The 19,004-nt window shown below is 42.4% G+C and overlaps 2 protein-coding genes across 2 annotated transcripts in view; one reads left to right on the forward strand and one right to left on the reverse strand.

The window, feature by feature from the left end:
- The window catches only part of OTC (ornithine transcarbamylase), a 31,062-nt gene extending 23,512 nt beyond the window's left edge, over window positions 1-7,550 (reverse strand). Inside the window, 5 exon segments of the mRNA XM_036385733.1 lie at window positions 2,795-2,876; window positions 3,462-3,604; window positions 6,504-6,559; window positions 7,318-7,327; window positions 7,466-7,550. Coding sequence (XP_036241626.1) covers window positions 2,795-2,876; window positions 3,462-3,604; window positions 6,504-6,559; window positions 7,318-7,327; window positions 7,466-7,550 — 376 coding nt within the window.
- Window positions 7,551-10,800: 3,250 nt separating this feature from the next.
- Window positions 10,801-19,004, forward strand: part of RPGR (retinitis pigmentosa GTPase regulator) — a 39,840-nt gene continuing 31,636 nt past the window's right edge. Inside the window, exons 1-2 of the mRNA XM_054518642.1 lie at window positions 10,801-10,851; window positions 13,142-13,267. Of these exons, the coding sequence (XP_054374617.1) occupies window positions 10,812-10,851; window positions 13,142-13,267 (166 nt within the window). The 5' untranslated portion in view covers window positions 10,801-10,811. The remainder of the gene's footprint in view (window positions 10,852-13,141; window positions 13,268-19,004) is intronic.

Here is a 19,004-nt window from a genome sequence, read left to right on the forward strand (position 1 = left end):
ATCTCTCTCTCTGAGTGATCCCATTCACACCTCCCCCGGGAGGGGACATCTGCTGATAACAGCCATTGAATGTCACTGCATGACTGATAAGAACTATAACATCCCATTGTGAGATGCTCCGCCCAGAGGGAGGAGTCAAGCATTGCTACCCAGATATAATCCAGAGGTTCTGGAATAACTGCATGGGTTCTCCACTGGATTTCCCAGAAGAACAGCAGCTGCCTCTTCTTCCATTGGATCTTTGGAGGAGGACTACACCCTTTTCTATAGGATCCCTGCTCCAGCAGAACAGAACAACCCTTGACACTCCAGGAGGACTGCTACCAGCACCCTGACCAACAGGGGCCCAGGTTGGGTTCTGACTCTGTCAGTGTTGTTCTAGTGTACTGCATTGTTTTATTTTATCCTTTTATTTTCTTCCCTATTAAAGAACTGTTATTTCCTGCTCCCATATTTTTTGCCTGAGAGCCCCTTAATTTAAAATTTATAGCAATTCGGAGGAGTGGGGAGGGTTTATATTCTCCATTTCAGGGGAGGCTCCTGCCTTCTTTGCAGACTCCTGTCTTTCCAAACTGAGACAAGAAGAAAAGCTGAGAGAGCTGGGACAGCACAGCCTAGAGAACAGAAGGTTCAGGGGGAATATTGCTAATGTATATAAACACCTGAAGGAGGAGGCAAAGAAGACAGAGCCAGGTGTTTTTCAATAGTGCAATGGGCACAAACTGGGAAGATTCCTCTGAATATCAAATTCTATTTACTGAAAAGCTGATTGAGCAGTGGCATAGGTTGCCACAGAAGATTGCGGCACCTTCATCCTTGGAGATGCTCAAAAGGCTTCTGGACATGGTCCTGGACAACTGGCTCTAGAAGACCCTCCTTGAGCAGGGGATGAGACCAGATGACCTTCAGAGATTACTCCCAACTTCAACCATTCTGTTTATTTCTTTTTCAATAATGTCATTCTTTATAGGCATAGGGACAGTAGGAATTCTGAAAACACTTCATAGTGTTAGCATGTCCCAACAAACTCCTAGACACTGCACAGGGAAGATTTTGTAATCAGTGCTTTCCAAGTCTCTGCTCTGTAATGAAATGCATTGATTTAGCTGTTCCTGAGAGGTTTGTTTAGATTAATCTCATCCCCAGGACCATGCCCTACTAGTGACCTCTCTCAAGTTATTGAAGGGGCAACTCTTGGGAAGAGCTATTTGAGATGACTCAGGAACTTTATAAATAAATACTTCAATCCACTGCAATTGTCCACTTTCACTAGACATTAGAAAATTGGTATTAAATTATCTTGTTTAGCTAAAAGGAACACATGTGGCTCCACATTTGTTTTGAGTTAGAAATTCCAAGGAGGGAATCATTTATTTTAAAAAAGCAGCTGAAATGTATAGAGTTTTTGTGGAAAGAAAAAACTCGAGTCTGCCTTTGAAACAAAGTCTAAGGCTTAACAGACTTAAGACCAATTAACTGAAGGTGTGAAGTTAATGCACAGAAGCTAAACTGCATGAAACTCTCTTGTGGAAGCTCTCACTCAGAAATAAATTTCACTGGAGCTTAATTCTCCCTTGGAGGAATTTATGTGCATTAACTCCTATCCTTAAGTTAATTCATTTGAACTTTCCTGAGCTTCCCCCTTCCATAAGCCTTCAAAAGCCAAGGACTAAGCAGTGTTTCCCTCAGAATACAGAAGAATGAAGGATAAACAGATCCAGAGAATTCATTACCTGGCCATACACCAGGATGGCAGGAAACAAGAAGCTGGACTAAAAACTCAGGAATTAAAAGGTGGGTGGTCTTCACAGGGAGGGAAGGCACATTAATAAGTCCTCATTATCAGGAGAAAACAGAAAGCAACAACATGTCTGCTTAAAGAGCAGGATCAGCAGGCAAATGGCTGTGCCAGACAACACAAAGGCAAATTCAGAAATGCTTGGAATTAATGTATCTGCTTCTTCCTTCGATTATTTTTACCTTCACTCTTACAACTTGTAAAGAAATGTGAATACTCAACAGGTTTCCTGTTCCTTCACTAGGGAGAAGTGAGGGATGCTGGGTCAACGTAAATGAGAGAAGAGCAAGTTCTTCCTTGCTGCATCACCAGTTCAGAGTTATTTCCTGCTATGAATGATTGATTAATGAATGATTTATTTCAGCAGTGTCATTGAATTCAGAACAACTATCATGTAAATAAAGATACCACAGGTACATGTTTCAGTGTTTCAGGACTGTAACCCAAAAGAAAAATGTTCCAGTGCCTGATATGATTAGGCTAATATCCTTGAGTCTCCATCAAGTTATCTTCCCCTGTAGGTAATCATGTTAATTTTTCCCCTGAATTTATATCAAGGCATTACTGTATTCCCAGCCTAAGCACATATTTTGAAATGTAACAATGGTAATGCATATTACATTAGAAAAATATTTATTAGAGCTTGCAAAAAATTAAATTTGTGATGCTTACTGAAGTAGATGTTAGGAAATGTAAATCTTGCCAGTACAGCTGGGAGCTTACACTAGAAATGCTTATATCTGCCTGTTACTTTATTTCTGGTCTACCATGTTTGGAAGATTTTGACAAAATTTCAGCGACCAAAGCCATGTGCTTGTGAAATTAATATGTAAGGTGAAACACAAACAGCCACCATTCTTTTCTTATTTTTGCTTTCAAAGTTTAGGTTTCTCCTGAGTAGAAATTGCTAAATGCAAAATTTTGCAGTGTTTTTCAGTACATACTCAATGTATACAGTTTCATATAAAGTCTCACTGTGCCATTGCTCAGACCTACCTGTTTCTGCAGACAATCTTGTTCTTGTGCTTCTCTTCTCAAAAATCATGGCCAAAGATTTGCCTTGCATCAAAGGCAAATACTGAAACATGAAAAATGAAGTTATTTCAATTTTATAATCATTATAATCTTTAAACTATGAAATACTTCTTGCCTATTTTAATTCACCATTAGAAAAGTTGCAAAAGTGGGGTTCTTATCTGTGGTTCTGTTCTCCTTCCCTTCAATAAATTTACTAGCAGTGGAATGGTTAAAGGCAAAGAAGTAATTCTAGGCCCAAAAGCAACTGCATTTTGACACTCAATTTGAGCCAGCATTTAGGAGAACTCAGATACTAATTTAATCCCATGCAGGGAAGTGTCTTTGTTTCCTACGTTGAGTGCTGCATGTACACCATGTGTGGATGGATGGGGTTAGCTGACAACAGGGAGCTAGCTGCACAAACCTGTTTAACCTTTCTACTCACAAAGTCCTCTGAAGTGTTTAAAGAATATCTCTGGATACTTTGCAGGAAGGTTTTTTGATTTGCAGCACATGATTTACAGTATTGAACAGCTCAGGAGATTTTGATTAGGACATGACAGCTGAAAGGCTTTTTCACAACACCCCTCAGAACAGTATTTATTTCAACATCTGAGGGACCTAAATGACAGTTAAATCATTTTACCTCTCCTTTATGCTTTATCCTTTGTTTCAAATCTGATGCCATCCACAGCAAATACTTCAGTTCATCAGCTGTGTAGTTCCGTAGAGTAAGGAGGTCCCGACCTTTCAGATCAACATTCATTTGAGCTGGTGTCCCATACCTGTGTCAAAAGAGCAAAAAATGTGTATTTTTTTGCCCTTCAATGCTAAATTATATATGTGCTAATGCCAGTGAGCAAGCACCTGAAATCTCTCCCACTCCCCTCACATGACCCAGCTGGATCATCCGATAGACTTTGTTAATTAGTTTAAATAATTCCTGTCAGACAGGCACCACATGCCACTATGCACTACATCGATGGCCACTGTAACAATGTTTCAAATTGTGTTATAAAATATACTTTAGATGTAATTTCTTCTCTCTTCTGAGATGCATATGGCAACTGCATGCTGTCTGTCAAATAAAGCCATTTAGAACCTGGAAAAATGACTTATGTGTAGACCCCAAAGCTGCCCTTTCTGGGAACAGAACAACAGAAATGGATCTTGGTGCTGTTTCCCCCTCCTTTTTGCTTTGTGCATGAGTAGACACTTGTCACATTCCAATCCCACTCTCACAAAAGGTGGCATTTCTATAAATGTGTATGAAATCTCTTCATTACACCAGGGAAAAAGGTAAAAAAATGTCCAACAAAACAGCCTTACTGTACCACAGAAGAGACATTCTGGACATGTGGTGTTTATTCAGTGTATTCTGGCCTCCATCCAGATTTAGGACTTCAGAATCACATGAAATTGGATGTTGATAATCACCCACAGAAGTTACATGATCAAATTTCCTCTAGATTAAATGAGGCATCTTAAAGATGTCCAAGCCCATGTTTCACAGGCCAAAGGCTAACAGGGAAGTGTGGCAGTTCAGCCCTTTCTCTGGCTCTGTACTTACAGCCTCCTTAGCACTGCATGGCCCACACTCTGCTCTTGCTAAGGTCTTGAAGGGTATGAGCTAAACATCTATTTTATTTAAAGTCAACATTTTTAGCCTGATCTAACGAAATGGAGACCAAAGCAGAGCAAAGAAGTGGACCGAGTGCAGCTAATATTTTTCTATTTCCAATTGTATTTTTGTTTTATATTTCCCTTTAGCTCACCATTGAGACTAGGCTCAGATGCAGTGCCTGCTAATTGCCAAGCCCTGAAGTCCACAGCTAGGAAAATATGCCCAGATATACCCCCCATGAGGCTTTGGACACAATCCCACACAACAGCCTGAGCCCCACAGTGCAGAGCCCTGGCTTTGGAGGGTGGGCTAAGCATGGCACAAAGCATTGGCCAGCTGGACACAGCCAGGGACTCGTGGGCAGGGACTCCATGTGCAGCTGCAGGCCAGGGATGAGGGCTGTCCCTCAGGGCTCTTTCTCCATTTGGGTTTAAGCCATTTCAGAGCTTTCCAAATTCTTTATTTCTGTCCCATTCCTTTTCAGTAGGTTCTGCTTTGGTTTTCAGAGTGACACCTTCTCAGCTTAGTGCTCTTTGTGTCCTCCTTTCTCTTCTGCCTTTCTCTGCTCTGTTTCTTTCCTAGTGTCTGACTTTACCCATGGTACCTCAGCCAAAGAGTCTCACCACATCATTTTTCCCAGTCCATGTGCTAAAACAGCCCCGGGTTAAGTTATGAAGACTGGCAGTGAAATGTCATTGTAAAATCTTGTTCCACGTGGATTTCAGCCCTTTCAGATCTTTGCCTTAGAGGTCAGGAACATCTTTTCCTTGCTGGAAACTGGAATTCCAGACCACTGCAGTGTGTGCCAAGGACCACAGAGGGGAATTACTGTGGTTCCCTGGGTGCTGTTTCTGCTGTGCCTCCCAAGGGAGTTGTAGTTGTGCAGGTGCAGGCAACAAGGTCCTAAATCTGTGTGGGCTCCCAGAGCAGATGGGAAATGTTTGTCTCCTGGACATTTTCAATCACACTCACAGCTCAAAGCAGAAGGAGGAAGAAAATGGAAGCAAGTGTAGGGGCATTCATGGATCAGGTAGCTTCTACCACACCAGGAAAAACAGCCCACCAAGATAAGCTACTAAAATCCACTCTTAAATATCAAGAGTTTAAATACCAACAGTTTATAATCACGGGATTTGCTTTAATTTTCATTGTGCATATTCTAAAGGAAAATAGTTTTATAACTGGGACTTCTTTAATTACTTTAAATTTGCTTTTTTAAGGGATTTGCTTTTTTAATTTGTTTGCGGGGAAAAAAACAAACTTCTCCTGCTTTAAAATCTATGCAATTTCTTGCTGCTTCCTACTCTCCTTTGCCTCCTTGTTTCCAGAACAGCTTTGGGGCTGCTCCTTGTTTTTCTCATTTCAGCCTGCAATTCCTTCCAGGGACTTAGAGATTATCTAATCTCAATTTGCCAAACAACAACTTCTGTTCACTGCTCTTGCTTCACCATCTGGCATGATTGAGAAATGGACTGAGAAATATTCATCACTATTTTCTCCACTGGCAGATAGTGAAGCACTTAAATTGGTTGCTGGAGAGGATTTGGAATTACCATCCTTAAGTATTTTCAAGAGGTGCCTAAGCAAAGGCATAGCTGCTCTCATATGGTGTTTGACAGGCTGCAAGCAGAAAGTTGGACTACAGATCTGCTCCTGACCTCTTGAAGATTCTGTTTTATTGCTATGACCTCCAAGAAATTTGCTCCCTTCCCTGTTATCCATATGTGAAAGAGGGGCAGAAGTGGAAAAAATTAATTCCAGAGAAGGATCATGAGACAACATAGCGAAGTTAAAATGTAACGGGCAGAATTGCAAGGTCAAGCAGTTTTGGCTTCTTCCTTTCTGAGCAAGGACAGTATAACTTTGGACTCTTAGCACAGACTGACAGACATTAGGTTATCCTGCAGCATCAAACACAGTGATATTAGCTGGGAATACCCACAGACAGTGGTCATAGCTTATGCCAATGTTATGCTATAATGTTAAAAAACCCACCAAAAATAACAATGATGTGTGTGGAAGTTAACAAATCTGATTACTTCCTTGGAAAACCAGCTTTACAATAGTTGTTTTCCAAACTTGCTTTTCCATCACCTCTATGAGCTGCAGAAATTTCCCAACTGGCTGCAGTAAAAATCCAAAATTCATAAAAAAATTAACACCCAGCCTTTGGGACCACTCTAAAATTGTTGCAAATAAATCATAGAATTTGGAAAACATTTGGTTTTCATATGATGCAATGTAAAAATTATAAACAAAAATTACTTACTGCGTATTAGGATTCCTGTGAATGTGAAATTTCTGCATATTGTTTTCTAGAACTAATCACTTGTTACATAACAAGTGTTAATTCTATTCTTATTGAAGCTGACCTAAAACCATGAGAAAACATGGAATTGACTTTCAGCTCTAAAACTTTAACCTGATTTTGGAGATGTGACAAACCTGAGAAGCAGCTTAGTGAAATGCTGTCATCCAGGAACTTTCCTGAAACTGGGGGGACAGACACAGCTATGTGTGTGCAGAAAGAACCCAAAGCCAGGTCACAGACGCAGGTCTGCCTGCTTGACTTTGAATCCCCCATCACATCATGCTTTTGCTGCATGCCCCTAGGGTATAGAGAGACACAAAATAATGAGGCAGAGATTCACCTTGCAGCTTCAAGGAGAGAATTCCCCACCCAAACTGGCTACAATATGTGTCTAAATGCAGATAGATTACCTTTATTCAGATAGTTATTTACTGGTTACAGTACCTGCAGCACACACTGACCTCAAGAATAAACACTCCTTCCTGACTTTGCAAATCCCAAAGAACAAATTAATGGTACTTCACAAACACTAAAAACAGATACTCCAGTCTCCTGAAGTCACAGAACTTGCTGCCTGGTGAGGTAAAAGGACACTAAAATTGCAGGGAAAAGCCCCCCAGAGCCTTTCTCTAAAACACTCACTCCTTCACAGGATTCTGCTGCTTTTGACTCCAGGTTTCTGACCAAACATCACACACCAGATAAAATTAAAGATAAGCTCACCAAAACTGTCGAAGCAGCTGCTTGCTGGTCCCTGCTAGTTTTGCAATACTGATGAAATTCCTCCTGTTAAACAGCATCTTCTGTTTGCATTAAGGCTTCTCTTAACCCAGAAATAAAATTATGAGAAAGGAAGGTGTAGGAAGCAGAGAGTGAACAGTGCTGCTGTGCAAATGAGGGAAAACCAAGATTCAAGGTCCTTGTTTTGGCTGTCTCAGCCAGGGCTGGGCCAGGCTGGGGCTGACCCTGAACCTTTTCTTTGGTCAAACCCTACAGATACAGAGATTTCTCCCAGGGCCCATTGCACCCCTTGCAGTTTGTGTTCTTCTGTGTGGGCTCATCATGTCATATCACACCTGTGTCAATACTATTTCACAGCTATTTTGTGTTAAATATTTGTACAGGAGTATGTGCTGATAGAAAAAGGCAAAAGAAGACTTGCAGGATCAGCATGAGCAGGGTGCCCCCCTAGGGATGGGACTGTGGCCATGGGGGCTTTAGCACAGCCCAGGCAGGGACTGCTGGCCCTGAGCTGAGCCCAAATGAGGGTTCTGGGTCCTTGGCTAAGGAACTGGGCAGGGCATAAAGACTTATTCATGATTTTGGGGCCCTGAAAATAATGAAGTAGTCTGAATTAAAGAAATCTACATTTTCCTGGTTTGTTTTTTGTTGTTGTTGTTTAGTTTTCTGCTTGGGTTTTTTTCTGTTTTTTGGGTGGTTTTTTTTGTTGTTGTTTGTTTGGGTTTTCCCTTTGGTGTTTTTGTTTGTTTGTTTGCTCTGGTGTGTGTGTGTTTTTGTTTGTGTTTTTTTTTTGTTTGTTTTGGACCAAGTTTTCAATAGTGCTGTGGCAGTGTTCAACAGTGTGGGGCCCAGAAAGTGAAATATTGCAGCCTGCCTACCTCCTTAGGCTAAACTGCTTGCTGTATAATCTGAAGTAGGTCAATTGCTAAATACTAAAGTGATTTAGTTTAAGTTTCTACCTTCAAATATAATTGTCAGATAAGATTTTATGCCACCTGCACTGTAGGTGGTTTTGAAATATGACCATTACTTTCTCATTTCCTCCTCCCTGTAAGGAGAGACTCACTAGGGTAAATCAAGCTGATGGCATATCTGTCAGAGAGGGTGATACCTTGAAATTACAATGCAAGGAACTTATAATTAAAACATACAGAAGAAAAGTTTGACTCCTGAAAAGACAGACAGCTGTGAAAACATCATGCTGGGTGATAGCTCCTGGTGGGATTTGCTCATGCTGAACCAACCCTGAGATGCTTGGGAAATGCAGCATTTGCCAGGGGAAATGTCAAACAGAAGTAAAATCCTAGAGAAATGAGTAGTGAGGGAATGAAAGAGAAGAAAGGGAAAAAAGGGAAGAAAGAGAAGAAAGAGAAGAATGTCAGGTCACAGTTTCCCTCTTGGTCATTCTCTGGCAAATGACTCCCATGACCTTCAAGCCCAGCTCCTGGGACTGAGCTTGTGTCATTAGTGATGCCCAGGGGAAAAGACAGCAGACAAAGCAAATGTGGTCGAGGTGCCAAGGCCCCCAGTCCCATCCTGCAGCCTCCCAGGGAGGGCACAGTGCTGATGCCTTTGCCAGACCACACCTTCTACTGGGTCTGGCTGAACTGGGCTCATTTTCCCACAGCAGCCCTCCCAGTGCTGGGCTCTGCACTGGCAGCTAGAAAGGTGCTGATGCCACCCCAAGAGTTTTGGGTACTGCTGAGCAGCACTGCCACAGCACCAACACTGTCCCTCCAACTTCCCAACCCCCATCTGTAGGTTGGGGGTGGACAAGTTCCTGGGAGGGGACACAGTTAGGACAGCTGACCCAAATTAACCAAAGGGATATTTTATATCATGTAATGCCAGCTCAGATATAAAAGCTAAGGAAGGGAGGCAGAAGGGGGAACATTCATTATTTTACAATATATGCTTTCTGGAGCAAAGATGAAGTGCTTAAGTCCTGCTTCCTGGTAATTGTCTGGACATCACTTGCTGATGGAAAGAAGAGAAAAAATTCTTTGTTCTTTTACTTTGCTTTTGTGCATGCAACCTTTCATTTTGCTTTAGAAAACTGCCTTCTCTCAGCCTATGCTTCCTGTCTTCTCTCCTCTGTCCAGCTGAGAAGGGGTAGAGATGAAGTGTCTTGGTGGGCACCTGGTGTCCGGTGAAGGCCAATCCACCACACCCCTGTACAGAGGCTGCCTGATCCCAATTCCTACATGGACCAATTTCATAGCAAGCTCCTGTGAATGAGTGTCACCTAAGAGGAAGGGAGCAGCCAAGATTTACAGATGCCTGCAGCTGAAAAGGAACAGCAAATGCCAGAGGGTCCAAACAACTTACAAAGTTTTATTAGTAAATTATACATGTGGCATGTTAATTGGTATAAGTTAGCTCTTTATCTTATAGTAGCAAGAGAAATAAAAGAATATTTTTTTTAAAAAAGTGGGAAGAGAGAAAAGGAGATCGTTGATATTGATACAGGTATCATTCTGGCCAACAAGAGGTCCAGGGGCACTGCCTCGGCCCTGTGGGGGTCGATTTCATAGAGATGCTTTCCCCAGGAGCTCAGGGTGCTGTGCTGGGCCAGGTGCTGGCTGCCCAGGGAGGTGCTGGAGCCACCGTCCCTGCAGGTGTTTGAGGAAAGACTGGAAAGACACTGAGTGCCAAGGTGGCGCTGGCTGTAGGTTGTACCCAGTGATCCCAGAGGTTGTTTCCAGCACAGCCCATTCTGTGATGCCGTGCCCACAGCCCTGTGCCAGGCCCAGCACAGCCCATCCTGCAATGCTGTGCCCACAGCCCTGTGCCGGGCCCGGCACAGCCCATTCTGTGGCGATGCCATACCAACAGCCCTGTGCCAGGCCCAGCACAGTCCATCCCATGGTGATGCCGTGCCCACAGCCCTGTGCCAGGCCCAGCACAGCCCATCCTGCGCTGATGCCATACCCACAGCCCTGTGCCAGGCCCAGCACAGCCCATCCTGCAATGCTGTGCCCACAGCCCTGTGCCGGGCCCGGCACAGCCCATCCTGCGCTGATGCCGTACCCACAGCCCTGTGCCGGGCCCAGCACAGCCCATCCTGCGCTGATGCCATACCCACAGCCCTGTGCCAGGCCTTTCCCTGTTCCCAGCAAAGCCCAGCCCTGTGCCAGGCCTTTCCCTGTTCCCAGCACAGCCCATTCTGTGGCGATGCCGTACCCACAGCCCTGTTCCAGGCCTTTCCCCCCGCCCGCCCTCAGGGCCCGGCCGGGCCCGGTGCCGCCCCCCGCCGACCGCCAGGCGGCGCTGCCCCCGGCCCGGCGCCCCCGGCCCGGCGGGGCTTCCTCCCGGCCGCCATGGCCGCGCCCGCCGCGGGGACCGAGCTGCCCGTGCCCGGTGAGTGCGGCCGCTCCTGGAGACAGCCGGGGGAACAGTGCGCCTGCCTGTGCCGGCCCCTGCCCGCCTCACCCCGCAGGGCTCCCCCGGCTCCGGGCCCCGCGCCGGGCCGGTGCCTCGCGGTGTCTGGGCAGAAACGCGTCCGCCGCCGCCGGAGCTCGGACGGGGCAGCCCCGTCAGCGGCGGGGCCGGGGGGCAGCGCCGGGCACTCGTGGGGCGCGGGTAATTCGGAGCATTGATGGTTGGTTTGTGTCGCGGTTTGGCCCAGGGTAATGTTCAAACGTTGGCTCGTTGCTGGGATAACAAACGCCTCGTGTACGTCCTGTGGGATTTAATTTACCGAGTTGGTGGGTTCCGTTTCCAAACTGGTGGCAGCGCTGAAGCACAGAATGGGCCAGGCTGGAAGGGACCGCCGCGGGTTGTCAGGTCCCAGCTCCCTGCTCAAGCAGGCTCATCCCACAGCACATGGCACAGGATTGTGTCCAGACGTGTCTGGGGTATGTCCCTTGAGGGAGAATCCGCACCACGCACAGTCACTGCCCAGGAAATAATTTCTCCCTCTTGTTCAGGTGGAACTTCCCGAGCATCAGTTTCTGCCCATTGCCTCTTGCCCTATTGTCAGCACCACCGAGCAGAGCCTGGCTGCATCTTCTTGGTAGCCCTTGGGTTCAGATATTAATACACATTAGCGAGGTTCCCTGTAAGCCATCTCTTCTCGAGGCTGAACAGGCCCAAATGCCTCAGCCTTTCCTCATTAGAGAGATGCTCCAGTCCCCCAAACATCCTCGTTGCCCCTCCCAGACCCACTTTGTGAGCTCCGTGTCTCACTTGTACTGAGGAGCCCAGAACAGGGCACAGTAGTTGTGTCCAGTTGTGAAATGTTGTGGCTTAGTCAAATGAATGAGATACAAAAGGCATTGGAAAATGTATCAGCTTTTTGTATACATTGAATAAAGAACATAAAATGTTTTCATGTTAACCCTTCTGAAGGGAAAGGAACCGAACCAGAGAGCTCTCTACCTGCTGGAGAGATTGCTAAGAAAGTTCAGAAGTGCATGGCTGTCCAGCTGGAGATGAAAACTTCAGACTTTTCAGATGCTGTTTAGCTTGTCTGTAGTTGTAGGTGTGTCTAGGTAAAATAATGAAAAAAATCAACTCTTTCTTTAAAAAAGCTTGAGTTTATCTGCACAAAGCTTGCTGAGCAAGTGAAAGTGAAAACCACATCTAGTGAGGTAATAAGTGCAATTTATACATGTCTGCCCCATCTGATACATGAAATAACATCTTTGGAAATAGGGGAAGCGTTTGCATTAATAATTATTTTAAATGCAAATCAAATATGCAGTTTAAGAAAGAACTTTTAGGTTTTGGAGCTAGGGTGCATATTGTTGATGAGATTGTTTTCATTGAAAGTTAATGCACTAAGTTGTCTCAATGTAATTTTCAGAAACAGTCTACTGTTATTGTGTGTATTTTCTAACATGTGTCACATGCTAACAAAGTTTACAAGGAAAAGGTTTGGTTTATTCTTGGCTTTGTTTTTAAAAACATCTATGTTTTATAGCACAGGCTTTGACATTTTAAAATAGGAAGTCTAATTGAGCTTTTATATCTGAGCTGGCATTGTCTGCAAGGATTTTGACAAATTATTTAACTTGTAAGTTCATGTATTTTTCTGTAGAATTGGTACTTTCTGTCAAACCACATGCATAACCAAAAGCTGAACAATAGTTCAGCTATTAGTTAACCTTCTGCTATTCAGCTAAATAGTTAACATTCTGTGTTTTGGCAACTATGTTGCTAACACGTTTGAAAGCGTGAAGAATTGAGAAACCAGGCAGACTACAAAGCCTGAAGAGCTGCTTGGACTTTATTTTGGGGTGGTTTTGTTTGGATTTTTTAGATCATGGTCTTATCACTGAATCACAGAATGGTTGAGCTTGGAAGAAATCTCTGGAGACCATCTGGTCCAACGCCCTTGGTAAAGCAGGGTCACCCAGAGGAGGTTGCACAGGATCACCTCCAGGCAGGTTTTGAATATCTCCAGAGATGGAGACTCCACAGCTTCTCTGGGCAGCCTGTTCCAGTGCTCTGCCACTCACACAGGAAAGTTCTTCCTCCTGTTTGGGTGAAATAAGAGTTTTGCCAACCCATGTTTTGAAGGCTGAGAAAAGAAAGAAGAGAAAGATAAGAAAATAAAATGTGCCACTGAATTGATAAAACATATCTACTTCAAAATATGTGAGGCAAACTTTGCTTTCACCAAAACTGACATCTTTTTTTGTTTCAGAGTCAGGTGCTGTTTTCACATTTGGGAAAAGCAAATTTGCAGAAGATATTCCTAGCAAGTTCTGGTTCAAAAATGACAAGCCTGTACTTATATCATGTGGAGATGAACATACAGCTATTATTACAGGTCAGTATTGGAAATGGAGGATATAGAATCAGAATTGTTTAGGTTGGAAGAGACCTTTAAGATTATCAAGTCCAACCATTAACCCAGCACTGCCAAGTTCACCACCAAACCATGTCCCCACGTGCCACATTTATTCATCTTTTAAACACCTCCAGGGATGGTGACTCAGCCACTTCCCTGGGCATCCTGGTCCATGGAGAAATTTTTCCCAATCTCTGGTCTAAACCTTCCCTGGCACACTTGAGGCCATTTCCTCTCCTCCCCTTGCTTGTTACCTGGGAGAAGAGGCCAAACCCCACCTGGCTACAGCATCCTTTCAGGCAGTTGTAGGGTGATAAGGTCTTCTCTGAGCCCTCTTTTCTCCCACAGCTTCCCTGACAGGATTTGTGCTCCAGACCCTTCTGTGGACACATTGCAGCCCCTCAATGTCTTTCTTGTAGTGAAGCTGACCTATATGATAAAGGGATATATTTAGACACCTTTGAAAGTTAGGAACCTTACTTGCATCCAGAGGTAATACATTAATTGAGGCTGGGGAGAGGAGAGAGGACTGCTTTGTGGGAACTGTTGGATGCCTTTGGAGCTAGTGTGAGGTCACTCAGGGTTTTCACAGGACATGTCCAAGAACTGTTTGGAGGAAGTTGGTAAGAACTGAGTGTATGACTGGATTTAAACTAAGCATAACTTAGTTCAGGCTGAATGTTTCTGGTGAATCTGACAACGTTTACTATGTTACATGTATTGTATCATGGTAGTAACAGTAACTGCTTAATACCACAAGTTCACTAGAAATCTCCTTGAAACAATAATTGTATCTCTCAAATTAAGCTTGAAATTACTATTAACTGTCAGATGAAAACAGCCTTTGAAAGAGCAACTCAATAAAGGATTTCAGAAAATCCTACAAAAATCAGAAATAAATGGAAAAAGCATTCAAAGGAACTCCGGTGTAATAGAGGGAGCATCATTAATGGTTTTTTTGTTTTCTTTGAAATGATGGAAACAATTCTCATTAAAGAATTTGTTCATTTTATTTTGCATGGAAGGAACTATTCTTCTGTGGATGAGCATGTGTGATGGTTGTTTTGACAATCAACTGCTGACAGATAAGACTTTGTTGTTAAAAAAATATATGTGTATTTTCAGGACTTTTTAAATTGGAATGTAGTTATTGCTCATCAATATCCAATTGGTTGTTGTGTATTAGATAATTTCCTGAGGGTTTCTTGCAATGTTCACAAGCAGCATTGAAGATGCTGAATTTTTAGAAAGAACTATTCCAGGCAAGATAAAAAAGACTATAGATTTCATGGGCTGCAGAACACCCTGAGGTGAAATTACATGATGAATTTTTCAAGCCTAAATTCATGGCAGATGAATTATACATTAATAGTTTATTTTGAGCAAAGCTTGGCACTTCTGCTTGGATTGAAGCAATACTATTAAACTGTTGCATTGAGTTAATCTGGATGTAACCTGGGGCACTGTGGCATTTTCCTTTTGCATTTCCTTTTTACATATACTTTTATATGTCCACACCCAGTTTGAAATAACACAGGTATAGTTCTATGTTTAAACCAGTAAATTTAAATTTAAACCACTAAATTTAAATGCCTGGGCCAGCACTGTTAAACCCAGTCAGCAACAATCCCCTAGTTCCCACATCACTGTAATAGAGACCACTTAGATAAAGCTTTTGAAGAAGTCATCTTGCAGAGATTTTCATGCAGCACCATTTCTGTATAATTTCTCCTTCTCTCCATTACTTTAGTATATGCAGTTTGTTTCAAAAGTGTCTCTGTAGCTTGCCCTAGCTGTTGTAGTGGGCAGGTACTCACCAGGGAGGCTTCTAGATGATCAGATCTTAATTTCCTCAAAGCTTTTGCCCTCAAGGAACTGTAGAAGCATGAGAAAAAGACATTTTTGGTAGCAAAAGGTTTTCTGGGTCATTGTAAAGTAAAGTCAAAAGTGAGAGTAAAGTGTGGATCAACAACAAGCAAAGGTAGAGAAACTGCAAGAGTCATACAAAAAAAAATGAAGAAGGAAGGAAAAAGCTCTTCTCCCTCATTTGTTCTTCACACCAGTGCATGCCCATGTGCACCTCACATTTCTGCAGTTAGATGGAATTGGGTGATACAGCCCTTGGGGATGACCCTGAGCTGCAGTAACACCTGGAATAAATGGTCCAGAAGCTCCTGCTGATAATGAGTTTACTGAGAAGAGTGCAGACCTTGTGGGAAACGAGGAGCTTCTTCAGCTGAACCTGACCTGGAAGAGATAAAAGGCAAACATCACCAAGGAAGGAAAAGTATCCCAAGCAGGTGTGTGTTAATGCATGCTTCATTTTACCTTCAGTCTTTAGTTGCAGGTCACAAAATTTCCCCCCTCCTTTTTTTTCCCCACACCTTGAAAGAGGGAGTGGGAGGTAGATTTGTAGGGGACAGTAGGAATATGAGGTAGATTAAAATTGAGAAATGTACCAATTTTACAGTTAACATGGCTCAACAATCCTAAATGAAACAATCACCCAAACTGATACAAATCATTCCTTAATGCTGGACTTGGGCAGGATATAACTAGCATCAAATCTTGACTGAATGAAGAAAATGTACAAGAACTGATATTTAGCATTCAAACAAAATATTCAGAACCTTTCAAATACTTTCATCTAATCAATATTCAACATCAATATTCCCATATGACTTTTATAAAGACAGGTGTAAAATAAATATAAAAGACTCCATCCTTTGCATTTCTAGGTCAGGAGTTAAGAGTCCAAAATTTTATTTACATGCTGTAGCTGCATGTTGGAATTGAAGGCACCAGTGATAGTTACTTGATGACTTTGAGTTGGCTTGCTGAGCTAGTTGAACTGTTTTCTTCTTCAGGAAGGAAGTTTAGGATTGAAATTTATGTTTCTTTATTCTTTTGCATATCTTTGGCATAAGCTTGATTAAAATGTCCAAGCAGGAATTTTTTTATACAGTGGTCTTCTTTAGTTCTTTGATGCAGTCATGAGCAATATATATTCCACCATCACTTGTAACATGTTTCATAATGGTTCTTGCCTCATTTCTGTATTTTTTGGACCAAGCATGCTGATAGTCCATTCCCTGCATCTTCTATAACTGCAGGCTTTGGAAAGCAATTAATTCATCCTCATGGGAGCTGGTGTGAAGTAGGAATATGCATATTTTAAGAATCTTCTTCCAATGCCTGTGTATTAAATTTTGTTTCCTACAAAACCCTCAAACTTAACAGCTGTCTTATTGTTTATTTGCCTTGATTAGAGTATCCTAGGCAGCTTAACCACATTTGATCAGAGACTGATCCTGTTCACAAGGGGGAAAGTGCTGATGAATGAAGATGCCTTTTCTGAACTCAGTGCCCTGGAGAGAATTGAAGTCCCCAACCAAAGAAGGCAGAAAGAAAGAAAGAAGTATCAGTTGTAAAAGTGGGAGTGAAAGGTGCATATGGAACCACAAGATAGTATACATAATTTCAGGTTTTGTAAGGCATTAAGCATTCAACAGAGATCTTGGAAACCCTCCAGGTGTTTTGTCACCAGTTTTCTTCTATTCTTTCTGCTTACCAGTAGGTCATCAGAACATGGCACAATATCTTTTGCATCAACTGCAAGGGAAGCATGAGAAAGATCAGTACACATTTGTGTTGATGTGTATGAGCAAGCAATGTTCTGTGCTGGTTTTGCTTGTGTGATGCCAAATGTCCTAAGCATGACTGTGATTGTTGCTCAGTAAAGTTTCTGGAAATATCATGTCTAACAAAACTGATGTCAGTCTTATTTTCCTGGGATTTATTTGACTTCTATATGAGTTTTAAATCAACTGTTAACATAGTTTATTCACTAAATAGCTCAAATAAAAATAATTTAAAAAATAATTGTGGTGACTTGGCATTTGCTACCCTGTACAAAATACTACCTTTTATGTTTTATTCAGATACAGTTTCTCAGAAGGATCTTGCAGTAAATATTCAAGGCCTGTACATTGCCTCCCCATCTTATTTCTCTCCCACTCCCATATAATTTAAAAAGAAGGGGGGGAATATGTAAAACATACCTTTAAACATAGGTGATTAGAGTACTTGGCTGCCTGCTATGACAAAGCATTTGGGATTTCAGGTGATATTTCCTAGCAGCCCAATGATTGTCTTTAAAAGCACTTCATGAACCAGAAGTGCACATGACTGATGGGGCTGCCAGGAATCACAATTGTGATAGCAGCTGTTCATGAGAAATGAGGGGGGAGACAATCTCTTACTGAAGTGTCCCACAAAATCTCTGTTGCTACACATGCAAGTGTCTTGTGGCTTCCCTGGTCACCCTGAATTGCTGTTGGTGCAACATCTGCTGGTGTACCTGCCAGGGAACACATGCATGGGAGAAATACTTCAGTTTTGCATCAGGATAAAGGTGGAGACTGCTGTTGGAAGTTTGTTTTCATCACCAAAACAGAGTAGGCCTTTTCATTGTATCCTGTTGTTTCCCTCCTGCCCAGAGTCATAGTCCTACTCTGTCTTGTACCAGCCATTCCACCTGGCAGGTGGCCACACTCTGGATGATGGCACCAAAGTGGAAGTGAAAAAACCAAGAGTAATCTGAATTTATGAAATTTTGAAATTTGATCCTTGCCTATTTGTCTGCTGTTGGATTCAGCGCATCTGTGTGATGGCTGGGATATCTCAGTATGCATTTATGAAAATTATGCCTTTTGCATGCAAAATTATATTGGATTTCTTGGCCAGCTTAGATTGAATCATGTCTCTTGTGAAACTAGATTTGCTGTACAGACTGAGAAACGTTGCTTCATTACAGGCATTTGTTTAGGTTCCTCTGTAGTGCATATTAATTCTCATTCTCTTTCTAAATTAACTGCTTCTCAGATTTCTTATTTTCTGTTATACTCCTAGGAAACCTGAAATTACAAAAGGCTGTCACTCAGTTGTAAAAGAATGTGGAAAAATTCCTCTCATCTATTAAGCTCCTTGACTTACAAAGCAATGCCTGAGAATTTAAAGACTGATATAAAACCCAGCAGATTATAGGATGAAAAGCATGACCTTGTTTGAATTTTGCATGGATAAAAGAGAATGTGCTTAAATTGAATTAGGGCAGCTTGGCATCATACTCCCACAAAAGTACTGCTGTCTTAGGAAAGCAGTTGGAAAGTGTAAAGCAAGGATACAAGGAAGCCATACCAATATAGGATAGATGTCATTTGCTGATAAAAACCCTTTAAGGTGTGTTTGCTGTCAGGGACAGCTCTGCATGTGTTTGACATGATTGTATTATCAAAATTAGGATGGAGATATAAATGCTGTTAGTAGAACACCGTGAGCATGAATTTGACCTCTGTCTTTCTTCCCTTCCAGCTTTCTTGGAAAGACATAATATTGACACATAGTCCCACATGCCAAGAATTGTAAAATCTAATAATCAGGATTTTAGATACTAGTTACAGTTAAGCACTGGTGTGGGGTTTTTTTCTTTTTAACTATGTGGTTATATTTAAGAAAATGAATGGATATTTTTATTAGAATAGGATTTTTGGTAATGTTTAAAGCATTGCAATATCGTATTTCAAAGTCTCTGTAAATCACAATCAGAACCTTCACTGGGAACAACCATATTATTTTGACATTATTATATGGAATTGCAATTATGGATTGTGGTTGTGGTAATTGTAGATGATGAGGGTGATGAGCTCTTTGACCG

The sequence above is a fragment of the Molothrus ater genome, chromosome 2, assembly GCF_012460135.2.
Source record: "Molothrus ater isolate BHLD 08-10-18 breed brown headed cowbird chromosome 2, BPBGC_Mater_1.1, whole genome shotgun sequence".
Taxonomy (NCBI): Eukaryota; Metazoa; Chordata; class Aves; order Passeriformes; family Icteridae; genus Molothrus; species Molothrus ater.